General features: G+C 35.6%; 1 protein-coding gene across 1 annotated transcript; it reads left to right on the plus strand.

Annotated features, from left to right (window-relative positions):
* Positions 1 to 6,338: 6,338 nt before the first annotated feature.
* On the plus strand, positions 6,339 to 12,485 carry LOC112572232 (stabilin-2-like). Its single transcript, XM_025251805.1, has 5 exons — positions 6,339 to 6,431; positions 7,672 to 7,827; positions 8,384 to 8,533; positions 10,412 to 10,576; positions 11,658 to 12,485. Exons 1-5 carry the CDS (start codon positions 6,386 to 6,388, stop codon positions 11,753 to 11,755), a joined length of 615 nt encoding a protein of 204 aa, XP_025107590.1. The 5' UTR covers positions 6,339 to 6,385; the 3' UTR covers positions 11,756 to 12,485.
* Positions 12,486 to 13,916: the final 1,431 nt, after the last annotated feature.

Below are 13,916 nucleotides of genomic sequence, written 5' to 3' on the forward strand. Positions count from 1 at the left end.
AATAACGTTTGGTTTTTCACAAAACATTGTGCAAATGTAAGACACTATAGAGCGTGTATAGAAGTGTGCTTCAATAACATTTGAATAAAAAGAGTTTTTCATATTTATTTTCTGAATCATCAAGACAGACAAAATTGCAAAAAAAAAAAGTCTATGCTACACATCACATCTTCCTTTCGTTCTATTTTTTTTTTTCTTTAACTCATTCTCCTTTATAAAGAAAAAGGGCTGATATTGCTTCAAGAGCATCATGCAGAGACTGTAAACATAATCCAGTTAGTAAGAAGCTCTACATATACACATGCATAAACTCCACACTAAAATGCTCTTTTAGAATACACACACGAGTGCATACAAACACACACAGGACCCCCTTTCATACACCACCACCATAAACTTCAAGCACATGCATGAGTGTTTATTATATTTTCAGAAAGAGAAAACATATTCAATGCTATATTCGCCAGCAAGACAAAACTAAATTGTGCCAATCGTAACCCGTCTCCCACAATCTCCATCTTATAAAGCAACCCTACAAAGACCACCTCTCTGTACATATCTCTTGGACCTCAGACATTTAGGTTTTAGAGACACTTTAGTCAGATTTAGACTAGGTATAACAAATCCTATGTGTCTGAAATTTAGGCAGTCTGAAATCAATGCAATAACTTTTTTTGCTACTAAACTTTCCTTTGTGCTTATACCGATTTAAGAGAAGAGAATATTCCACCCAAATTCTATAAATTTTCAACTCACCTAAAATTTTTTGTTCTTATGGCTGACAATTACCCATAACAGGTCGCTTTGCCACTTACCCCTACAAAGCATTAAATTGGAGAAATACAAATGCCACACATCATATCACAAACGTGTTTATAAAATTCTTTTTTTTTTTTTTACTTTTTTTTGCCGTTTCGGTATAGGTAATGCGCTGTTTACTTCTATATTATTGCATCACGCAATATTTTAAAAGAAACTGCTAGAAACAGTTACCTGTATACATATCTCGTTTTATAGTTAGTGATGGCCCTGTGCTTTGAACAATAAATATTTAGTTTCATTTTTATTTCAGAATAATCTTTGAATTATCGGACAAAAGTGTCCAGAGCAAATCCATTTTGCTTATTATCTAAGGGAAGTAATTTAGTAAGAAAAACTACACGCTCTTCAAGAAGCTATCTCCCTTTAAACATGTCTTTAATGTTTGTAATCATATCTATTTTTAATTTATTGTTACTATCTTTTGTAATGTGGAGGTATAGGTAAAAGGGATTTTTCCTTGTGTCTAAGATATGTGTCAGTGATTTGAGTGTGTTTATTTATGTGTAAGCAGGGTAGGTATAATTTTCAAACAATTTTCCTTAACTTGTTTCCTAATGTTTTCAAAATTTTTCCGCAGCAGTTATGAAGCTATGCAATATATATGCGTTATATACTCATCTACTTTCCATATTGTACAAATTGATGGTAGATATAGAAAGTATTCAGCTGTAGAGGTACAGTTAAAAAGTATTTACGACTTTTTGGAATATTGCTGAACAGTTTGGGGGATTTTACTTGGCGCAGGGAAGCTACCTCAGAGGCCAACTCTGCAACAACATCAAATACGTAGACCACAGACTATTGACCAAGCTTGCGACACCTGTGTACTCATCTTTTCATAATTTATCCGACCGTTGTAAAAAATCACACCTTTAAAGAATTTGAGAGAATAAGGAAATATCTTATTGAAGTTCTCATACCATGTTCTATTAAAAAAAACTTGAATTCAAAAATTTCCCCAAAGAACAAAAGCACAATAAAATGAACAGAGTAATATAAGGTTGCATATATGTTCAATATTCCTTTTTACACATATTGAAGCGCCCGTACATTTCTAGGGATCGCTATAAATTAATAATAATTTGATAAATGTCAGTTAGTTCAGTTATTAGGTAGAAAATGCTTAACAATGTGTCAAAGAATCATGATGTAGGGAAAATACTTAAATACTTGGTAATAATATCCTCTACCCTCACACATGCAGAGAAAAGTGTGTTTGCTTCAAGATGTACCAGAACTTTCTTTATTTTAGCTGAGATAAATGGATGTTTTATTTTGTCATTTCAAACCACTCCACACAATAGTGTAAGAACCTACAACGCCTACGATAGCGACTCCATAAGTGCAAATAAAGAAAATGTGTTTAATCTGTTCTAAAGTCCCTGCCAAGATAGCAAGTGGTGTCCTCACCTAACCTACGTACCTTAACTGGCATTTAGCTTTCTGTGTGCTGTTAGAAGAACAGGAATAAACTTGTCTTTGTATCGCATTTGATGATAAGATTTGAGTCACCTGCTGATACCGCCAACGTTTGTCACACGCGACATGTGTGGATAATGTCTGTTGGTCTGATTCCAAATCATCACAAACCCTGGTGGCTTGTGTTCAAAAGTGTTATGGGACAATAAAATTATCTGTAATTTCGTTCATATCCAGAAGAATAAATAGAAAATAAAACCAAACTGACGCATTAAAAGCCCTTTCACGCCTTCTCTAGCCTCACCCACTTACACCCAAATGTATACACGTTTGTTTTAGCCATGGGAATTAAATGTAGTTGAATTTAATCTTTACGATCATTTATACATGTATACCTATTCAGGGTTATTTAAAATCATATGTTACAAAAGAACGATGCAACATTTACACGGGTAAGACTCAGTTGCCTCCCTTGATAGGTTCTGAAGTTTTCAGAAAATGAAAAGCGAAATTACACAAATCAATAAGAGAAAAGCCTTCTCCTGTTATAAATTGCATCGCATTTTTGTGTCAGAGAAGCTGTAGGCTTATTGTAAGATAATTTACACTCTACATTAGGCTGATTATTTAAATTATACCATTAAAACATTGTTTCTTAAAACTTTAATTCGGTCACTTGAAACAAGTTTCTTTTACACAATGATTTTTTTTTTACGACCAGCATATATTTTAAGTTTTACGATGTATAACATTTATTCCTCAGGTGACAGGATGTAACAATTAGTTGAAAAATTAATTTATTAATTGTGTGTTTAATGGTGGGATCAACATAGTAGGCAAAGCCTTGAACCCTAACTTTTCAAAGATTTTAAGTTTTTAGAATAATGTAGGTGACACGTAAAGAACAAATAGAAACAAAGAATGAAGCGGATTTGTTTAAAATTCATTACTTGAGAGAGCGCACTAGCAAGAGACAGGGGAGTAAAGGCAAAAAGGAAAGCAGAAGTCTACACACCAACAATAGGAGATAAACAAGTAATTGTTAACATAACTGATCATGTGGATCAAATATGCTATATATTGTAATAAGCATAGATACGGCATTTATTCTCTAGTCCAGCGGTTCTCAACCTTTTACTTGTGACGCCCCCCTGACGAACAAAGGTACGTCCGCGCCCTCCCTTAGCCAGCAATGTAAGCTAATTTCACTAATACCGGTATCAGAAACTTTTATAAAATGACCACCTTATCGCCCCCCTTGTAAGCACGTAGCGTCCCCCCAAGGGGGCGCGCCCCACCGTTTGAGAACCGCGGCTCTATGCGGTAATAAGTAGAAGAGAAAAAGAAAACAGACGAAAAAAAGACAGGCTGTCTGTGTGATATAGAGTAGTTCAATGCGGCGAATTATAAAACTCATTTTTTTCTACTAAATAACCCTTAGTCTTCAAAATTTCCTTAATTTAATCACCCTGACCCTTCAGTATGGCATAAATGGGATGTCAGCTTTTTGTGTCTCTAAGATTCTACGCTGCAGGAGAAAATAGTTATTTATATTTATGTGACAGAAACAGCTCTAAAGATTATCATACGGCTTTAACGGCCGACATAAAGCTTACTTTTGAAGACCTCAGACAGTTTGTTTTCTGCCTCTAATGGGCTTAAGATAAGGATACTTGTGTTTACGTAAAAGCTTTGGGGATATGGGTGACGGGAAAAAAGCAAACAAATGTCAGATATGAATCGTCTTGGTATAAGTTTGGTATCCAATGTTATGACTGTTTTGCAAAACATGAAAATTTGACCTTTTTTTGTTAGTATCCCGTTAAAGTGTTGTTTCTGGCACTAAATAATTGACGGCGAAACGAATACAATGGTATATGCTGATTCACCCACTTGTGTAAGTGCAAATTAGGAAATGGAACTAAAAAACATTTAATTCTAGAGCTCTAGAGCCCACACACGAAGATTGAGCTTTCAAACACTGTGACAAATGGAATTCTAAGTGAGCACAACTCCTTACTTTCAATGGAATGTATAGCGTATAATACTTTTTTTTTCTCAGTCAGAGAGTGAGGGAAAAAAAGAGATAGGAAAAGGGTGAGAAAGAAGAACGATAGACATAAAGAGAAAAAGAGGATACTTTTCACCTGGCTGCTACTTGTGTCTCATATTAATACTGTAGCTTATTGTGACCAAATTCTCAGTTAGCGGCTGGAAGTAAACGCAACAGTCCAAATCATAATATATTTTGAAAGAAATAAAATCATTTCTCTTTTTTGAAATTGATCTTTTATAAATCTGCTGCCTTAGTCTAGAGATAACTTACACAATCTCATCGGTTTAAAGCATTTGCTGATAGAGTTTGACATTCTCATTTTTATAGTGTAATTCCTTTGTTTGTTTGTGTTTAAATGAGATTTGTTGCTGTCACTATCTGTAAACTGTGTATATTTTTTATAACTTAAACGAACTATTGAGAAGAAATATAAGGTAATATTATATCCTATCCCAGTCTAGGTTCTGATTTGTGAGCTATGTTTTTGAAGGTTACATGTTTCTAATGTTTATCATCAACATATAATTAACATCTGCACTATTGTGGTGAGTTACTTTGTGAATATACGTTCTGTCGTTGAAGTTTGGTTTTTGAGTTAGTGGTTATATATATTTTATGTGTCTTTGTGCGGAAATCTGGAATTTTTTCAGCTTTTATTACTTCGCCTTATCGACTTCTGTTTGATTGGATTCTCCCACCCTTCCACCTTCCCCAGTAAAAGCAGTGTGCCACATAAGTTCTGACTTTTAGGGGTAAAGCAAAAAAAAAATTTTTTTTTGGTCAATTTTTTCCCTGTGAAGTAGAGTCCAAGATAAAACTTAACTGTGAGACCATCGGCGTCTTACTCATCCTCATCCATCTCACCAGCTTCAGTAGATGCTGCCATTATGTCTTCATTCCAGGCATCAATGTTAACCATTAATGAAAATGACTTTAAACATGTAAGCACTGATTTGAGTGATCAAGTTAGAAAGATTATTCTCATCTTTACAATAGCCTGGCCAGTGGTGGTGAGAAAGGAAATTGTAGAAATAACAGATAATATATTACACCATGTCGCTTCCCTTCCGGCTTAGCAAAAACAGGCCTCAGAGAAATAACTATAGCTTTTATAAAGATATTGACTTATGAAAAAGGCAGACGCAATAATAGTCATCGGCAAGTTTTTATATTTTGAAAGATGATGAGACCAGACCAAGTCAAGCGGAGTAGAAGAAGCGTGAAGTGGATGTCTCGGTTTCTGACATTAGTGAAGTTTGTTGCACAGAGCAGTTAGAGGAATGTAAACTGTATTGTTTGTTTCCAGTTTCAAGCACAACAAAAGGATGCCGGAAAAAGAGGAAAGTGAAAGGAAAGGGCGGTCATGAGTGAATCTTTAAAACAATTTATTTGATTTGTGCGCAAAGCTTGGGGTGAAAGTCATTGACTATTCTTATCTTGTTAAAGAGGTTTTAAACTCCTATGGCTCTTCCATTAAACATGTGCACGAAACTCATGTGATGGGCTAAGGTGCGCTCAGGGGAAAAGAGGGTTAATTGGTGTTTTCTTGACTAAACCTCAAAATTCGCTGTTTGTTTGAGACATTTAATACCATTTCACGGAGGTACTCGGACTTGACTAACACTGATCACGCACTCTTCCCACCCCTGCACACACACACACACATAGTAAATACATAATAGTAACTTTCATGACATTACTGTACTGTAATCTTTTTCTATAATTAAAATGTAACACAAAATATATACGACACAATCAATACACACTGATACATGTATTCTACTAATTACATATTCTAAAGAGCCAGCATATATATATATATTTAAGGTGCAAGATACAACCTCTCTCATATAGTGATTAGCACTTGGTTAAAGCTCTTAAAAGGGTAGCTGTGAGATAAGAAGCTTGCTTAAATCGTGACCAATCGGCACAACTCTTCTCAAAAGCGCAAAAAAAAAATCACACGGCTTTGGTTTATGTCAACAGTTTTAGTTGCTAAGGAGGACTTGTATAAAAGGTCTTTGCGTCCCTTCCTACCGTCACTCACCGCAGGACGACATCGACTAAACTTGTAGCCACACAAGCAAAATGGGTCCGATAATATTTGGAACTGTCTTATGCCTTGCTGTGACCGGTAATTGTTTTTCTAATTTTAGTTGTTTTTTTAAAATAACTTTGCTTGTAACTCAATATTTTGATTCTATTCTTATATCTCAGATCTCGATTAGTACAAACTTTGTGGTATATTTATTATGATGTTTATTAAAAATATTGAATATATATTCGCCACTATATCCCTACTTGGAAGCCTAGCAAAGGATTCTGTGCAACTTGTTTCTTTTTAAGAAATTACTGTTTAACAACAAAAAATACAAATAATGTCATTCAATTATTCTGGCTTTATCAAAACTAAATGCACAATGAAGTATTTAATAGCAGACGTCTGCTTATTTTCTGAGTTTTACATGTTACCACTGGCTCCATATAAAACATGCGTAGCAAGAGAAACAGCTACTTATGTCTTTTTACAGTTTAATTTGCGAAATATACATAAATATAGAAAGCGAGAGTAGATAGGTCAGAGTTCGATCCTTCTATGTACAACCCTTAGACATCAGTAGCAATTAATTATAATAAACAAGAAAGAAATGTACAATAAATCTCAGTGCTAGGTATAAAATAGAAAATGATTGCAAGAAAAATTGTTACATGCTCTACTGAAACAATAGACCGATGAATCATAATTCTCTAAGCAAAAAGTAAGAAGAAAATGTGACACACAGTTTCCACTTGCCTGAGCCCACACAAGTAAAAAATATGTATCCCGAAACTTAATTCTTCACCTTTAATAATGACTGTATGTACATTTAAAGAAAATGTTTAAAGTTTAATTTTATTACCTATTTTTTCTTACAATAAAGTGCATTGCATTTTGTGACATGTTTTGCAATATAGGACGTTTATTTATTATTTATAAAGAGGTTGATGTACACGTAGATTGAATAATTCCGTGTGAATTGAATAGCAGGGTTTACTCTTCATTGTATAGTTTACGAAGATGATAATTTGAATTATATCGTTGTCTTGGTCAGTTAAAGACCCTCTTGTATGCGTAATTGAATAATTAATACTTTAATGCGTGCGTACCTCAGCATATATTTAAAGATGCTCCATATGGAGAAAATGTCAGTAACTATATGCTCTGATTTAAAGAATAAGCCCGATATTTTAATGGCTAGGACTAAAGGTGGTTTTTTTTCTTGAAAGCTCAGTCTACAAAATTTTTCTGCATGTACTTATCTAAGCGCTCAAACGAAAGAAAGTAAGAAGAGGATAATACGGCCAGGTGACGGTATTGTTCTGATCAAAACCAGGTGTAACTGCGGCTGCTGGTACTGTCGCACTCGGAGCCACCTGCACACCTACCGACGGAAGTCGGGCTGACTGCGCGGACACCAACGCAATTTGTCCATCATCTGGAGCGAAATGTACCTGCACATCTGGATACACTCAGTCTGCAACCAGCTGCAGTAAGAATAATTTGCTTTACTACTAAAACATCAATAGTATACGGAAAATTGTTTGGAAACCTCTTGCCCTACGTCCACACAAATGGTGATAAATTTTCACATGCAAACCTTTGCACTTAAAGTTTATGATATACACAAGCATGCTTACACACGCACATAAAAGCTTGAGAACAGCATTCATTTACAATATTTTTTGTTATCTTTTTGTTTTTGCATTTTTTTACCCAAAGAACCTTTCATCAAATTAGTAAAAGAATTTAAAACATATTTTTATAGATGCTCAATATAGACAGAATTTCAGTAATTATATACTCCGCTTTCTAAAATAAGCCCGATATGTTAATGGCTGAGACAAAGCGTATATTTGTCTACCTACTCACCTCCACAATCACAAGCATGTCGACATATGCTTAAGTCAACACGCACAAACACACGCCCAAATTCATACACAGGACCATGAACGTGCACTTCCACACATGATAAAAAGGAAAGAACGAAAGAAGTGGATATTGCAGTCCAGTATGGCATTGTTTTGATAAATGAAAATCATGTGTAGCTGCGGCTGCTGGTACTGTCGCACTCGGAGCCACCTGCACACCTGCCGACGGAAGTCGGGCTGACTGCGCGGACACCAACGCAATTTGTCCAGCAGCTGGAGCGAAGTGTACCTGCAAATCTGGATACACTCAGTCTGCAACCAGCTGCAGTAAGCATGATTTGCTTTACTACTAAAACATCAATAATATACTGAAAATTGTTTTGAAACCCTTACCTTCGTGTAACACGAATGCTTCTACATTGAATTGAAATAAATTTCAGCAGTTTTGTACTTTGCTTTAAAATAAGTCAGGTATTATAATGGTTGAGACTAAGCATTCATTTTTGTACCTGATCACCTTTTGCCAACACTGAAATATACAAGTAGACCTGCAGACGGCAATGTTTACAGATATGAAAAATATTAGAGCATTGTCATGGTGCTTTGGTTATATAATGTAATAGAAATTACAGACGTGTAAAAATGTAAATTTAAATGTAGAAGTTATAATAAGAGATATAACTGTTCCAATTAGAGATAAAACATAAGCTTTTGTCTTTTATCCCAATCCTTGTTTACGACCAAAGCTAAGTGACTGTTGTGTTCATTGCGAAGTACCCTGAGTAACAAAGGGTATGCGACTGGACAAGACTGCTTTAGTATGCTGGCAGTTGGTGTTCCACTTAGTCTCTATTGAGGGAAGCTTTTACAACCGCAATGTAAACGACTTTCTTTCCTTTATCTAGAACAACCAAGTCACTCCCACTCCCGTAGGACACTCCACTGCCTATTTCAAATTAAAAAGGACCGACTGACGATTAACTATGTATTATCTACTAAATAAATACGGGAGATAAAGGTCAATGTTCAACGGTAGTGTTCTGTATCGAGTGACTTTGATCACAGGACACTCACGTTGCTGACACTTGTCTGTGTTCGTCCTGACACAGCGATCCTTGCCGAGATCATTTGAGGCAATGGTGTAAAACTGTAAAACTCTTGTGTTCGTGTGTACCAAGAGGAACTAAAAGAATCCCATTTGATGTAATGGGTTACAAATCAATAAAACAAGAAGACCGATCGATGACAACGCATTTGGATTTCTTTGAATTTTGTGTAGGCTTAAGAAGAATGTTAAAGAAACATAATGCACAAGTTATTTCAGGAAAAACCTGCAGAAAACAGTAAATATTTTTCAGTTTAGTGAAATATCTTTCAACAGATAAAATCCTTCCAAGAAAATAGTAGGTAACATGACTATTTTTTAGATGATGTGAATTTTTATCAATAACTTTGAATCTACTGTGAAACTAAAGTTCCTTTTTTAAAAAAAGTATGGTTTTGGGGTCATAATGGCAAAGAAACTGGCTGAAGATTTTAGGTATCTTAAAACAAAAATGTCAGTTTGTTTGCTTGTGCCTATTGCACCCAAAACTAAAAAATTGATTATTTGCCAAGGTACATCATACTAGAAGTCTGATTAATGATACCCTCTACTTACTGCCCAATTTTGCCTAACATGTGATAGGTCACAGCCAATAGTTCTGCTATCTGCACACACCATCCCGTCGGGTACAACTTTCTGTGTCTATGAGGTGTTGCCATAACATACGGGGACGAAAATGTCAGAAGGCTACACATTCTCTTCTAAAACATAAAAGTTTAAAAACAGCATGCATTTAAAACAAACATTGTATCACAATTTTTAATATTTGTTCTTTTAGTTCCTTGTCTTGTTTTTCCCAAAGAACCTTTCAAATCAAATTAAAACATATTTTTAAAAAAACGCTCAATATGGATAAAATTTCAGTTATTATATACTCTGCTGTTTAGAAATAAGCCCTACATTTTAATGGCTAATGCACAGGGTACATGTTTTACCTACTGACCTCCACAAGCGAGAACACGTCGACATATACTTATTTCAACACTCACATCACACCCGCAAATACACACTCAGGGACATATACACGCACCTGCTTACACAACGGGAGAGAGAGAAGGAAAAAAAAAACCAGTGGATAATGCGGAAGTATTTTTTTATAGCAAAATCAGGTGTAAATGCGCCTGCTGGTACTGTCGCACTCGGAGCCACCTGCACACCTGCCGACGGAACTCAGGCGAACTGCGCGGACACCAACGCAATTTGTCCAGCAGCTGGAGCGAAGTGTACCTGCAAATCTGGATACACTCAGTCTGGAACCAGTTGCAGTAAGCATGATTTGCTTCAGTATTATAAAATGAATACTATACTGTAAATTTGTTTCGAAACCCCTTCCCTCATGAGCACACAAATGCGTATAAATTCTCACATGCAAACATAAGCACGTAAAGTATATAAAATACACAGAATCATGCATACACACCCACATAATAGCTTTAAAGCAGCATGTATCCATACTATTTATCACAAATTTTTATATCCGTTCTATTAGCTGTCTTCGTAGTTTTCGCAAAGATCCTTCCAAATATAATTAAGCACGTGTATCTAAAAATGCTCCAGATAGGATCAATTTCAGGAGTTATATACTCTGCTTTTTTTAATTAAGCGCGAGAATACAATGAATGCGATAAATCATACATATTTCTACCTACTTACCCCGACAAACACCACCAGTTGGAGCAACGTACCTTGTAGTGGTGTGGTGGCCTGCACACCTGTCGATCCACAGAGCCATGTCGGCAGGAGCCTTGTGCTCCTGGCAGGTGTAACCAAACCCAACAAGTCTGTCAGGGGAGAGGCCAGACTAAAATATTGAACCCTGGCCCTCCAGGCTAGGGGTTTTGCTTTGGGCTAACAATCCACTCATGTAAAACAGAAAAGCTTTTAGATTAACTACAATACTACCAAAACAAGGGCCTGGTCGGGACATCTCCTCTCTCCAAGAGCCTATGACGAATGCTGGTGAGAGCTTTAGCAAAGCCTTCTTGCCGACTCATCTCTCAAAAGTGGCAAAGCAACAGGCAATTTATCTTCTATCGACATCCACTCAGCGAAACATTTTTGCTACAATAATTCTTCCAGTGGGACATACACTTTTAAGTCTACGATATAAATACACACATTATTAAATATTTGTTTTCTTATTGTTATTTTCTGGAATGCTATTTTAAAAATCTAAGATAATTTTCGGCCGTCTTTCGGGTTAAATCTTCATGCACTTTTAAGTTTGAAAATACTTACTTCTCTATATGCGCATGTATTAAGGCCAGGCACCGGTCATAAAATTGTCTTGTATACAGTGCTCATATACTATTATTATATATCTGAAATAATCTCTATATCTATCAGCTGAACAGAGAGGAAACAACAATGGAAGAGAAATCGCTTTTTCGCCGCTCCTTGTGTTCCTCGCTCCTGTTTCTCTGGCGGTTTTCATGGGGCAGTGACTCGGAATTTTCTTCGGCACCGGACAAGGCTTTCTATAAAAGGACATTTATATTATAGTTTCTTTATTAAAATTAGCTGTATTTAAACTCCTAAATTTCCCATAATTTGTCATAAAGCATATGTATAAATATGTGAAAACTTTGATGATGGCGGGATCTGATGAAAGGTTTTCCTTATTTGTACATATCTTTAGGAGCATTACAAAGTATTATTTATGACTGTCTTTCTACCAAATACACTTAGAATTCAACTAACATTAATATCAAGTGGTTTAGATGATCAAGGTAAAGCTAAATTTTGTTAGGTTGTGTGTTTCTACATTTTTACAAAACAGTCTGAACGATTACGTGCACTTGAAAATAATGCATAATCCAGCTACAAAAATATACAATTAATACAAATAAAGTAAACTTATACAGCTATTGAATGTAATTTGAAAGAGAATGTAATTTAATAAACGAAAATTATCGGTATTCTATGGGGAGCTGTAAGTCTAGATGTTGTTGGACTCTTCGCTCACTTTTGGTTGGGAAACAACTGCACATCGTACACCTCTGTGGGAAAATATATGTCCTTTAAGATAACCGAGTTGAGAAATAGGAATTATAATGATTCTTACAATAGCTGGTTAATCCCACTTTTTTTCTTTAGGTGCTTACATACCTGCATTTCTGTTTCAATGTATAACTGCTGATGGAACTGAAATAAAAAAAAAATATTTGATGATAACAGTCGCTTCTTGTTTTGCTTTGATCTCGCGCTTTTGGCGAGGCCACCTGTTTTGACTGAATGATGACATCCCATGACACAGAATAACACAACAGGCAAGCTTACTTGAACTGGTAAAAAGAAGCACTTTCTCTACACGATTTAAACACATCTGGTAATCAATGAGAACAGTGAACAACAAGTGGATATTTATATCTAAATCAATGTATTGTGTGTCCACTAAAATAACAAAGAATCTAACGGATAGGAGATAGAAAATAAAATCCAAAACAATGTTCACAAATTGTTTAAACTCAAAGCATACAAATTTGAGCGATTCAATGTTTCTTGTCGAGCGCCGGGAACCTAGCACCTGGGTAACAGTCGTGACGCTAATACCACAAGGAGGGACACGAAATTAGGTTTTTATACTAATTTCTCGTAGAGCCAGTAACTAAAGCTATGTTCCGAAAGAACTCTATGTGAACCTGTGATAGTTCCAACCACTGCGTCACTTGAGTTACTCTAATGAACTCCACAAACTTCAAAAAAAGATCAGTTATGGTCATGATCGACCACTTACCAGAAGAGTTAAAGCGCCGATGTCGGCCACCATCCCTGTCCCTGGCACTAATAAACCATTTATGTACCACACTATTTATTTCAATTTCTGCTGCTTTGGAAAATACTTTTTAAAAAGCGTCTGTACTTTGAGAGAGGAAGAAAAGCACTTTATAAAAAGAAAACAATCGTCAAAGTTCCATCCTCTGATATAAATGAAAAAAAAAGCCCCAACAGAAGCAACAAATTCTCTCTACCTTGCTGGAGAAAACCACCATTGTAACCAAGTTTTTTTTTATCCAATCTTTAAAAAGACTAGAGTATAATAAATAGATTCAAATATTTATTATATCTTTGTTCACACGTCTCTAGGGCTCCCCGCATTGGTTCGAGTTATCCAGCTCTCATTCGGTTGACAGTCACCCCTGGGTGGGTCTTGTGGAGATAGAAGGCTCTCAGGCCCTCTTGTAGTCAGGGATCAATTTCAGCGGGTCCTCCTTAACTGCTCCTCCACATTAATTCCTCCAACTTAATTACTAATGAGACTCTACCATTCACTGCTTCCATTGAGTTAAACTCATCAAGTTATTTTTTTTCAAACGTTATTAAGATTTTTCCCATGAGCCAATTTAAAAAATATTTTTTACCCTGATATCACAATTTAGAATTCAGGACACACTTGTATTATTAGCCTTTTTCTCCAACTCATTATGTCTTACCCATGCTTGTTTTAAAACAAGATAATTGCTTTTTTATTACTTTAAAAGTTTAACTCAAAGGTTGTGATCATCTGAGTGATCACACACACAACATAATAGAATTAATGTAAATATAATCGAGGTACGACCAAGAACAGTTTATATTTATGGAAACATATAAGAGGAATATTAT

Source organism: Pomacea canaliculata, linkage group LG9 (genome assembly GCF_003073045.1).
Source record: "Pomacea canaliculata isolate SZHN2017 linkage group LG9, ASM307304v1, whole genome shotgun sequence".
In the NCBI taxonomy this organism is placed as follows: Eukaryota; Metazoa; Mollusca; class Gastropoda; order Architaenioglossa; family Ampullariidae; genus Pomacea; species Pomacea canaliculata.

What these genes read in the sequence shown, in the direction of transcription:
- LOC112572232 (XM_025251805.1), top strand. Translation starts at nt 6,386, where the DNA reads ATGGGTCCGATAATATTTGGAACTGTCTTATGCCTTGCTGTGACCG. An exon ending in TCAGTCTGCAACCAGCTGCA is followed by an intron (nt 7,828 to 8,383) that starts GTAAGAATAATT and finishes AATCATGTGTAG; the next exon opens with CTGCGGCTGCTGGTACTGTC. An exon ending in TCAGTCTGCAACCAGCTGCA is followed by an intron (nt 8,534 to 10,411) that starts GTAAGCATGATT and finishes ATTTTTTTATAG; the next exon opens with CAAAATCAGGTGTAAATGCG.